Source organism: Zeus faber, assembly GCF_960531495.2.
Source record: "Zeus faber genome assembly, chromosome: 9".
Classification (NCBI taxonomy): Eukaryota; Metazoa; Chordata; class Actinopteri; order Zeiformes; family Zeidae; genus Zeus; species Zeus faber.
This window is the reverse complement of record NC_137197.1, coordinates 27,149,238-27,161,658: the sequence shown is the minus strand read 5'-3', so window position 1 is coordinate 27,161,658 and position 12,421 is coordinate 27,149,238. Positions and strand designations below refer to the sequence as shown.

At 46.8% G+C, this 12,421-nt stretch overlaps 1 protein-coding gene across 1 annotated transcript in view; it reads right to left on the bottom strand.

Annotated features, from left to right (window-relative positions):
• LOC307234884 (calsyntenin-2-like) overlaps positions 1-12,421 on the bottom strand; it is a gene marked incomplete at both ends in the record, with an annotated part of 245,052 nt that overhangs the window by 86,622 nt on the left and 146,009 nt on the right. Inside the window, one exon of the mRNA XM_080006750.1 lies at positions 6,573-6,768. Coding sequence (XP_079862876.1) covers positions 6,573-6,768 — 196 coding nt within the window. The remainder of the gene's footprint in view (positions 1-6,572; positions 6,769-12,421) is intronic.

The window sequence follows — 12,421 nt, the reverse complement described above, 5'->3', positions numbered from 1 at the left end:
AGAAAGTGGAAATCATGCATTTTTCACCCATCTTCCTTTCCTAAACACCGAATTCCATATTTTTTCTCCAAAATTATCTTTACTTATTGTGCATCCTTTGAGTCTGAGCTCTAATGCGCATCACTCCCAGTGTATGTTTGCTGTACAGAGGTGTACAGAAAACATAAGCAAACTTAGTGAGATAGAAATATAGGACTGATGAATTGGATAGAAGAGTAGAGCAGAGTGGATGCAGGGAAGGTGGAGGGAGTGCAGCAAGGCAACAAAGCAGGTGGAGCAGGAGGGACTGGCTGCTTAAATAGGCCGGTCCATAAGGGGCGTGGAAGTGGGTGGCGCCATCAAGTTGTCTGACAGGACTAGCTGCGCAAGCTTCGCATACATTGTGGCTTTAAAACAAGTCGTTTTCGCGACTGCATTTGTTGGCTCAGATGATCCGTTTATTGGGCCAAGTACATTTTTACATACAAGGAAATTGACTAGGTGATCACATTGGTGGTACATTGCTGTACAGACATTTGGAATAAAAAGCTTAGTCTGAACATTTTTTCAATAAATTATCCAAATGTGAAAAAAAACATTCCAAATACATAGAGAAAAAAAAAAACTTAGCCAAATAAGCACAAAAAACCCCAAAACATACAACATACGAGTTTCAGCCAGACAGCAGACACATTTTTGACGTTTCCATCTTTGCGCCTCTTAATATTTGGAGCTAGTGGTGCAAAGCGGAAGGTGTTCATTTGGTATGGGAGTAGACATTTTTTATTTAATGATTTGGATTCGAAACGTTCAATTTTAATGATCCCGGCAGGGAATCAGGGTAAAGGTCAAATCGGGTTTCAGATTCAGCGCTCTTCACTTTAAATACTAGGCATGTGCACAGTATTTGTACTTGTATTTGTTGAGGCAGCAAAATTATTTGTATTTGTATTCCAGTGGAAATAAGCATACCAATCCTGGTTTAGTTTTTATTACACTTCTTATTTTAAGATATTTAAGTGTTAATATAGAGTAAGTGTTCCTCAATGAATTATTATAATAATTATGAACACCTAAATGTAATTGGTAAATGGTTTTCATAAACCCAGCAATAAACATGTATCACCTAATCTCCTTTCTCAACTGCACTGAAAGCAGTAAATCTACTGGCAATGTTCCGTATTGGCTTCGTTTGGGAACAGGAGCCGGTCTCGATGTTCCGTAAAAGTCTTCCCGTGAATTTCTCCACTCTCGACCTAGTAACACTCCGGGGAAAATGCCGGTATGGCTGTAAATGGAAGTTTGTGGGAATGGAAGCAGTAACATTTCCGTGAAAAAAGCTAAATGCAAATAAAGCACAAATAGTGAGTTTTTATGAATATTTATTTCATAAAGTCCCTTTCCCACATGGAATCCGTAACATTTCTGTATGGAGTCTGTTCCCACATAGATGACTGTTACGGATACATTACGTAATGCAGCAGCAGAATCAGTTTTGTTTTTCGACCAGAGCTTCGCTCCCCGTCTCCATGCCCCTCTGGGATGGACTCGGTTCCCTCCACTGACAGAGGCCCCCTCCCAGGACGCAAAAACCCAAACCCAAAATGATTAAATCAGTGTGATAATTTTCAACCTGTCCTATATTCTCTGCCTCCAGGGAAGGATCGTTCTACACTCGCTCCCTCTGGCGCAGCCGGCGGGCATGTTCCCGCACCACACCCCTAACTGTAAAACACACGTCTAGGGTCTGAGTGGCAATTTTAAGAAGTAAAATAATACATTTTAAGAATCAAAAAAAAGCCTGTCTCCGTAGGGACATGGACGTGTTTCACTTTCTTGTCTTTGCAGACGCGCACAACGGTTCGGATCAGGACGCTCCATTTTTTTAAATGTTTTTTCTTTCTCCCCGAAAACAAATCGATTTTTAAATATTTATAATACTGCCTTCGCCGGATATTTTTTATCCAGCAATGTTACGGATTCCATGTAGGTAAGGGGCTCTAGACAGCCATAGTGGTAGTGAGCACCTGAGACGCCACTCGGGTTAGCATAGAGAGAGGGAGGACGCCTCCAGGCGGGGATGTTTTTCAAAAATGCCCTGTAAATTTCCTCTGCTCTCACAGCCGCAGACAGGCGATGTGCCTGTCTTGCCCAAGGGAGCCCTGCCCGAAAGGGAGGGGGCTCACCTAGTGACTGAGGACGTAAGTGAGAACAGCGTTGATATTCCATAACACGGTTCTCATCTCGCTCAGACCGGAGAGTGGGGGTCCTGGCTATCCGTGGCGATTAATGCGACTTCTGTGGACAGGGTGAGCAGCTTCAGATTTAACATGGACTTTACAAACAGACACTCTGGTGAGAAAGGCGAGGCAGCGTCTTTACCACCTCAGGCAGCTGAGGAAATTCCGGGTCTCGGTGAGGATCCTCAAGTCCTTCTACTCTGGAGCAGTGGAGAGCATCCTGACAGGCAACATCACTGCCTGGTTTGGGAACTGCACTGCTCAGGACAGGCGGGCCCTGCAGAGGGTGGTGCGTTCAGCTGAACGTACCACTGGAACTACCTTCTCCTCCCTGCAGGACTTATAGACCAGGAGGTGTAGTAGCAGAGCTCGCAGGATCATGAAGGCTCCTCACCACCCCAACAACGGACTGTTCCAGCTGCTGTGGTCAGACAAGCGCCTCCACAGTCACACAGCGAGAAGAGAGAGACTGAGACAGAGTTTCTTCTAGCGGTCTTTCGATGCTGACCTCACCAGGGATCCTCACTGAGTAACACACATAGGCTCCACTACCTTATTGTACTGTATGTAGCATACTGTACTTCATACTGTATCACTGTTATGGGTTACTGCATACTGTGCTGTATTGCAGTTCTGTTCGGTGTTAGTGTATTGCTGCGCCGTACTGTTGTATATTGTACTGCATTATCTCAACACACACTACCTCACTTTATTCACATGCCACTTTAATGCACATATCCGTATATACATAATAGCCTGTCCCATATACATAAGTCTATTACCTTTATTTCTATTTTGTACCCCTACTCTACATTACCTTTGAGTTCTTATTTTATTTTTTTCTATATTATTCGACTTACTTACTGCATTGCGTTTTAGGAATCAGTTAGTTAGTCAAGTAGACATTTTTAGGTAGCTACTGTGTTCAGTCTAGAACATATTGTGCGTAATCACTAGGTGCATTGCATTGACATTTCACTGCATATACTGTATGTATGAAAGTATGTATATGTATTTGACAAATAAACCTCTTGAATCTTGAGATTCTAACTGCGGGACCTGCGTAGAGTCTCTGCGGTTCTCATCTGGGGCGTGGTTATCAGCAGAGACTCGGGCTCTGTTCACACCTGGCATTAGAATGCGTCTCGAGTAACCACTTGTGATCGGATCTCACTTCCTCGCGCTATATGCAAATCCAATTAATTTTGTTTCCTAAGTTTCTCACTTGTATGTAAAATGAAAAACGTAAACCTAACTCAGAGAATTGGAGCGGAGATTTATTTTTGTACTCCAGACAGCGCTGCGCCCTTCCCGTGGCGCGCCGGTTTTGCCGGTTTTTCTCGTGTTTTTATTTTAGATCTATTTGTTTTTGTTTCTATTTGTATGAAAAAAACCATTTTAAACCCGACCGAGGGACTGTCCCCGTTCCACCTTGGATCACGACAGTGGATTGCGTAATGGAGAGGGAGGGATCTTGTCGTGGAAACAGCCTCCACTCTCCTATCGTCTTCCTGTCACGTCAGCACAAGCAGGGGGAGCACAAATACCCACTGCGCTCACGGTTACGAGGAACACAGCTATTCGACATGTTTTTTTTCTTCCCGAAAAAAAAATTCGATTTGAACTAAATAAATATTTGTAAAAACCCATTATTTGTGCTTTGCCTAATACTGTATTCAGATTCGCCGCACGGGGGTTAGGATGTGGTGGAAATGTGTCCGTTGTTCTTTTGGCGCTTTGACACATCAAAAGGGATGGGGCATTAGAAAACATGTGACTTTCACAGGGGTCCTCTGTTTCCATGGCGATACATGCGAGTGCAGACGTGCTGTTTCTTTGTTTTCAGATAGCGACACAGTGTAGTGTAGTCTACTCCAAAAACAGACATGTCTTCTTTTTTGTTTGTTTGTTTAGACGGGAAGAAGACATGAAAAACCCCTTTTTTTGTGCTTCGGACTCGATGACAGACGCTTCGTGTTTTTTAGGGAATCCCGAGCATCCAGTTCTGAGGAGGGCGACTTTGACAAAATATTCATAACACTGTCAGAGACATAGGCGGCGAGACTGAGAGGGAGAGGGTGGGCAAGAGGGAGAGGGGGGGGGGGAGAGAAACAGCAGCACAGGAGCCAGCCTTGTAAGGGGAAAAAAGAAACTGTCCAAACCCTACCAACATGGGAGCCAGGGATTAGGAACGAAATTAAGGGGTGGCGTGGATGTAGAGTGGAGCTTGCCATAAATGTGAACCCCTCACCGTGTCACTCCTAATCCTCTCCCCTGTCCTTTATAGCCATTCAGTCTTTATTTCTTTATTTTTTTTCTTTGCCTTTCCTCCGTTGACATGTCATGTGTAATTTGGGAACAGCCTTGGGCAGGGAGAATCTCTCGGCTTCTGAAAAGAAACCATGGCGGGCGCAGGAAGAGAGATAGAGCGAGAGAGGGAGAGAGAGAGAGAGAGAGAGCGAGAGAGACAGGGAGGCTGGAAGCATCCTCCAGAGAGTCACTACCTAAAGGACATTGCAATTTTATGGGCGATTTGTGTGTGTGTGTGTGTGTGTGTGTGTGTGTGTGTGTGTGTGTGTGTGTGTGTGTGTGTGCGCGTGTGTGTGTGTGTGTGTGTGTGTGCGCGCACGCGCATGGAGATATAGGTTTAATCACAGCCGCCATAGCCAGGCACGGAATGGGAATATGTAATGTAAATCCACCATCAAACTTCACATTTCAGTTTCCCCCTCAGGCGTACATGCAAAACACGAACACAGACAGAGACACAGACAGAGACAGAGACACAGACACAGACACACACACACAGACACACACACACACACACACACACACACGCACACATGCACACACGTACACAAGCACACACAGTCACACAAAGGCACTCCTACTACTACTACAGCAAACAACATAAATATAAGATGGGCTCCATCAAATCAAACTTTTTTGAATCAAACCTTTGTGAATGTGTGTGTGTGTGTGTGTGTGTGTGTGTGTGTGTGCGTGTGTGCGCGCTTGTGTGTGGATGTTTTCTCTCCGTCTGTGTCTGTGTGTGAGGGTGGAGTGAAGGTAATAGCGTTGGACGCCCACCTCCCGTAGCGAGCCGAGGAGGTTAGTCGGCGAGAGAGTGGAGTGGAGTGTGTTGTGGAGTCGGCGGGGGGATGGGGGGACGAGGGGGGTAGAAAGATGTATCCAGAAAGGAGGAGGAGGAGGAAGGACCCAGTCGTTTAAAAAACAAGGAGGCCGCGCAGTGGAGCAATTTCAGCAACGGTGGCTCCGGGCGCCAGCAGCTATGAGGGTGACAAATTGTCTTGATCAGTTGACCTCCTTAGAGGGCCCCGCCGGTGATGGGGAGTGGCAGTGGGGCCCGCTTTGCTTTGCCTCCTGCCGCTGACGTTCCAAGCGTAGTGGTACAATACCAGGCTCGAAACATGGGAAGAGGGCGTCGTTGGAGGACTCAATTATTATTCACGCATTTCAATCTTCAGTGTGTTTGACGGGGAAAAATACATATGTGGCGTGTCGGACTAACCTAAGCAACAATTGACAACTTTTCAGCTCATTCTAAGATTTATTGCATCGGTTATTGTCATTTATTTTTTCTATTTTTATACTTTTTTCATAATTATTGCCTATTTGTTGATGTTTTGAAACGTATCTATCTATCCATCTATCATCTATCCATCCATCCATCTATCGGTTTGTCTGTCTGTCTATCTATCTTTCCATCTTTTCATCTATCTTTCCATCTATCTATCTATCTATCTATCTATCTATCTATCTATCTATCTATCTATCTATCTATCTATCTATCTATCTATCTATCCATAGCCATCTATCCATCCATCCATCCATCTATCCATCTGTCTGTCTGTCTACCTTTCCATCTATCCATCTGTCTACCTTTTCATCTATCTATCCATCTATCTATCTATCTATCTATCTATCTATCTATCTATCTATCTGTCTATCTATCTATCTATCTATCTATCTATCTATCTATCTATTTATCTATATATATGCACAATGGGCAGTTGTGTTTAAAAGTCACGTGACAACACTGTCTGTCTCGGTCTTTAAAGATTGCACAGCATTGCGGAGAGCAGAGAGAAATCTTCTTATCAAGCCGCTCAGATATTATCAGCCCTGCTGTTAGCTTTCGATTAACAGGTGCTATGGATGCAATTTAGAATTGGCTTCTTTTAAATTATTGAGCAGATGAGAGATGAAACAAGGGGAGGGACGTGTCCATATACAGTATAACCACCCTTGTCTTTGTAGTCGTAATTTATTCAGTCTTGTTCAATCTGGTATAGTCATTAAGATCAGTGTCAGGACCATCTTGTGACTCACTTGTGGGACTTCTTGCCGTCAACGTCCCCGGGGCTCGCACCACAGTCGTGAGCCTGGATAATAAAGGTGTACTCCTTCTGCAGCTCACAGTCCACCAGGCCCCGGGCCCTCAACTGGCCTTCGCCGGACGTGCCGTTCAGCACCACAGCCTCGAACGGGGCATCCAACCCATGGATCTGGAAGGCGCAGATCTCCCCTGGAGACAAAGCAGAAGGGCGGAAGTGTCAGACGTTGGCGGGAATACAGATGGAAGAAAATACTGTGTGGAAACAACCCCACCACCACCACCACCACCGATGGAGACCAAGGGGCGCTAATGCCGGCTTCATGAATTAACAGCTAATTCTTAATCCATGCGTTACGGTTTGGATTTAGCAACAGGGGCGAGGCAGGGTCTCATTGGTAGAGTACGGAAAGGTCAAGGTTGTGCCCAACCCCCCCAACCGCCGCATGCCAAGCCCAGCCATTGCGCACATGTTCACTTATTCATTGACTCATTGCTCTGGTGAAAGACCGAAGGACGCTGCCACACCAGTCTCCTTTTCTCCCAAGACAATAGCCACCCTGGGAAAGAAATACACAAATAAGAACAATACGAAACCACGAGTGACAAATGATTGCGTCACACAGCGGCGGAACGGAAGAGCAACGGCTCAAAGTCACCCTAGTATAGAGAGAGGGAGAGAGAGGGAGGGAGAGAGCGAGAGAGAGAGCAAATCAATTATAAAACTTGTGCGGAGCTAGAGAGAAATTTGAAAAAAAAAAAAAAAAAAAAACACAGACAATACTGGAGCAGCTGACATTTATCAGCTGGTCTGATAAAGTGCCGTACATTCCGGAGTTGGGTGGAGGGGGGCGGGGGGTGGGGTTGGGATGGGCAGTGTTTTCCTCTCGCTCTCCTGTGCATTCACCGGCAAGGTTGGTTTGAAAAAGGAAAAAGAAAAACAGAAGAAAAAAAAATCACTTTGCGTGGCCTGCTGACACTCCTGACCTGCGACGGCTAATTGTGCTGATATCACTTAAACTAACAGCGAGGAGCTAAATTGGATTCCCAGGGAGCTTTGTGGGGCACATTGCTCCTGGTGAGTTCCGATAAGAGCAACTTTATCGCCCCACTGCCCACCCCCTTCCCCCACCGCAATAAAACACACACACACACACACACACACACACACACACACACACACACACACACACACACACACACACACACACACACAGACACACACACACACACACACACACACACACACACACACACACACACACACACACACAGTCTCCCTACCTCCCCTCCCCTATCTTCCAACTCCCTGGCCCCCTGTTGGGCGGAAGCCTTGAAATGCCAATTTGCCCGTGCTACACAGAAAATTATAAAGACAGAGAAAGAGAGAGAGAGAGAGAGAAAGAGAGAGAGAGAGCGAGCCATATAAGTCTGCACACTGTAAAGACTTCCATTGTATTGCCTTAACAATGACTTATCCCAGTTAAATGGACTCCCACTGTACAGAGAGGAGGGAGAAAGAGAGAGAGAGAGAGAGAGAGAGAGAGAGAGAGAGAGAGTGAAGTGAGGGTGGGGTGGGGACACGGAACAGCCATAAATCGGATTCAAGCAGTACCCAGACCGTACGCCGCCACTGCATTGATAGGTGGTGAGGGGCTGCATCCTTATCTCCCATCGCCATCACGACAGGGTTTGCAGGTAGATACAAAATGGGAAATCCATCCCCGGTGGAGAAAATAAAAACCCGAGCAGAAGACACAGGCATTAAAGCAGAACTACGTAAATGTTGGTATTTGGGATTTGACACCTCTACAGTTTCTGAGTGCAATTGTACTTTTACACCATTATTGTAGAACTCGGTCCGTGTCTGAAAATAATTTATTTACCGAAGACAAACATCAAGGATGTGACGTAGTGCTGTAAAGTGGAACGCCCTTTTCCCATGGTTTCGTACCTGAACACCAAAGGTATATAGTGCAAGAGCAGGCATTGGCGGGCGGCAGGGGCATTCTCCATAATACAAGTCAGTGTACCATCAGAATGATTTTGAAGCTTTTATATAAAGGTAAAAAAATGCTATATAGTGTTGCTTTAATAAGAAGAAGAAGAAGAAGAAGAAGAAGAAGAGTTCCATGGGCTGAAGCAGGCTAGCCGGGACTTCTCTCCCATTCAATTGTAGCTTGAGAGGTGGTGGTGGTGGTTGTGTGTGTGTGTGTGTGTGTGTGTGTGTGTGTGTGTGTGTGTGTGTGTGTGTGTGTGTGTGTGTGTGTGTGTGAGTGTGTGTGTGTGTGTGTGTGTGGGGGGGGGGGGGGGGTTCCAAGGTCAAAGTGAGCCGAGCAGACTGGAGGGCGGACCCCCCCACCAATAAACCTCAGGTGCGAAGCAGACGCTACGGTGTGGAGAAAGCTGTCTAAGGCTGCCGCCCTCCTGTCTCCTCTCCCGGGCCTGATAACTGCTCTCCCAGCAGACGAAAAGGGAGGCGATTTGTCGGGGGGTGGGGGGTGGAGGGGTGAGACTGTTGCGGGGGACTCACCAGAGGGATGGAACAGATGTTAGTGCGGCTGGCTGGCACTTGGCAGAGGCGGAGGGTCTCCCGAAATGGTAATTGCTGCGCTCAAGCTAAATACGAGTCCGCGTCACAGTTAGAAACCCTTCCGTGAGAGATTGGCTGTCGGGAGGAGAGATCCACTGGTATCTCTCGAGTCTTGGAGGAAACGGCCCTTCCGTACAACAGTTCCGACCGACGTAAACCAGCCCCACATGGCACACCCACCCCCGTGACAACAAGTTCATGGAGATCTGGCGTGCGAGCCCGCCACCAGGCTGTATTTGGGAGGACACAGCGCTCTACTATCGGCGGCTGCAGAGCTGCTTTCCTGGCACTGTGGCGGAGTCATTATCAAAAGCTGCCAGAGCGCGGGGGGGGTTGGATTGGATTGGGATTCATAGAAATAATGACGCACACGCACCAGGCGGAAAAACCACCTCAGCGCACAATCTACCGTCTAAATGGGGGGGCTTTTGATGGTGTTTGAGTGGGCGGAGGGCGGGGGTGGGGGCGGGGCGGAGGGAAGGTGGGGATGTCGGCCGGGACCCGGCGGAGAGCAGCGAGCGGGATGTGATGAGGAAGATGGGAGATGGGGAGATGAAAGACAAAGGGGGCGGAGACAAGGGTGGGGGGTGGGAGGTGGGGGCACAGCCTGACAAGAGCTCCCAGCTCTGGAGAGTGCCCGCCAAACACACACTCCCACACACACACACACACACACACACACACACACACACGTACACACACAAAAGCAACGCGCGTTTGGACGCTCGTGTTTACCACTCTAAACCTCGGCCATGCCAGTTGGGCGGCTCTAATCGGAGCTGACAAGCCTTTCATCCTCCTACTGCTGGAGCACACGTTGGAGAGGCCACGAGTAAATCTGATTATTGCGTATCACACTTTGACTTGTTTATGTTTTGTTTTTTGAAGCCCCCCCCCCCCCCCCCCACACACACACACACGCACACACACACAGAATCCAGAGCCAGACATGTAGGTTTATTTTTTTTCGGCCAGGGGAACTCCCGCTCGTGCTTACATTTTGTTTCCGCTCGCGATTAGCAGCAACATTTCTGGTTGTGTTGTGCGCACCGCGGGTTTAACCGCAGTCGTCGGGATTTCAGCCCGACTCCGCCAATTTAGATTTGGCAATGGAATTATCTCTTGTGTTATTCACCCGCAAATTCTCTCTCACATTTGATTTTTTTTCCACTGGGCACACACACACACACACACACACACACACACACACACAAGCTTTTGCAGGCCACAGATGCTCACACACGCACACATACACACACCAGCCCTCGCGGCTGCAGAGCAGAGATAGACTGTCAGCCTTAACTCTGCAGAGGGCTGAAATTGAAAATGCTGTAATTATGCTCTTCATGAAATTAGCCAGCCGAGAAAAAAACACAATTGAGAAACCGTCCGCACCGAAGATAAGGATTAATACTAATCAAGCCTGTGTGTTCAGACTGGAGTGTGTCAAACCTGGAGTGTTCGGCGTGTATGTGTGGGTTGTGAGTGTGTGTGTGTGTGTGTGTCGCGCCGGAGACCGCTGTGGGGGCGAGCGGTGGGGGTGGGGGGCTTTTAATTAAAAACACACTTCTTCAACAACGCGGAGGGGGGGCTCAGACATGATTTGCTCGACCTCGGGGTTGCTCATCAAGCGACCCCCATCCCCCACCCCTCTCCCTTCCCTCCTCCCATCTCCTCAACCTTAATTACATTAAAGGCTCCTCTCGCCGAGTTAATGACAACCCGCCGTCGCGCCAACTGAGTCAACAAACATCCACCCTCCACTCCCTCCCTTGCTCTCTCTCCCTTTTCTCTCCGACTATTTCTTTATCTGTTTAAGTGAGTGTGTGTGGGTGGGGGAGGGAGGCCGGAGCTACACCTGTCGATCAACTCCACATTTTATACGATTTAGGCTCATCGCGAGCTTGAAAGAGGGTTCTATGCTGGTCCACTCTCTCTCTCTCTCTCTCTCTCTCTCCCCCTTTCTCTCTCTCTCTCGCTCTCTCTTTTTTCACTTTGTCGCCAGGTATTTTTACTCTTGCCTGACAGCTGACAATTCCCTTTCCTCAAACGACGACGCGCTACTTTCAGCTTCCTCAGATCATACGACAAAACTGACACCGTTTCCTGTTTGTGTTTAGAAGAGAACAGGAAAGGAAGTATCAGTGATGGTTAGTAGTTATGGTGGACGGGGGTCAGGTCTCTTTAATTGCCTTCTCTACAGGCACTCCGCTGGGCAGCAAAGCACTATCAATACTATTTTGTCTCAGCACTTTGAAATGTCTGTTCTGTCAGTGCAGACACCCAACTCCCCCATGTCAATAAAGTTAATCACAAACATCAGTGGGCTCATGTCAATTCAGCCCCTTGCTGGAACGGTTACGAAAACACAGCGCAGCGTCAAAGCCGTCAATAACCGTCAAGCACTCAATCCGGGAAACGGCAAAGCAAACACAGCAAATGAATCAGCCGTTGATGTGACGGATACGTCTACCTGGCAACAATCCGCCCAGGTCTTTCGGAAGAAAAAAACGGGCGAAGGATAATCACATTACACAGCGGGGATATAAAATCAAAAGACATTTCTCAACACGGGGCAGGCAATCTAGTGCTGATACATCAGCCACTGTAGAGAACAATCAGAATCAGAATCATAATAGTCTTTATTGCCAAGTAAGTTTACACGAACAAGAAATTTGTCTTGGTGTTCGGTGCAAACATGAAACATAAATGAAAAAGTAAAATATAAGTAAAATATATAAGAATATGTAAAATAAGGCTGTTTTTTTTTTTTTGTTTTGTTTTTTTATAAAGCTGTACAGTTTGTGCAGGAATGTGCACAATGTTCAGTCTAAAGTGTAACAGTACAAGACACAAACATAGCAACCTCAAAGGGAAAACTCTGGTGTTTTTTGACCTAAACCTTATTTTTCGATCATTGGGATTTGATCTGATTGGTACCAGAACATTTTTTAACTGATCCAGCATTGAGAAAATAGCTCCAGCCGACAGCCGTGCAATGGAGCAATCGCGGTCGCCGAGAACGATGTCCAAAAGAGCAAGGTTTTTGGCTCTGACTGGCTCTGCCTAAGTGCCTAAAATTCCTCTTATTATGGAAAAACAAACCCATCAAGACCAATATTGGGTAGCAACAGTCCCCACTCTTTACAACATAGTATGTATGACATATATGTATGTCAGATTAAAAGCAATTTTGTGGATGCCATTGGTTAATTAACCTGCCAATGAATCTACCTTCCTATTCTTCTCTCG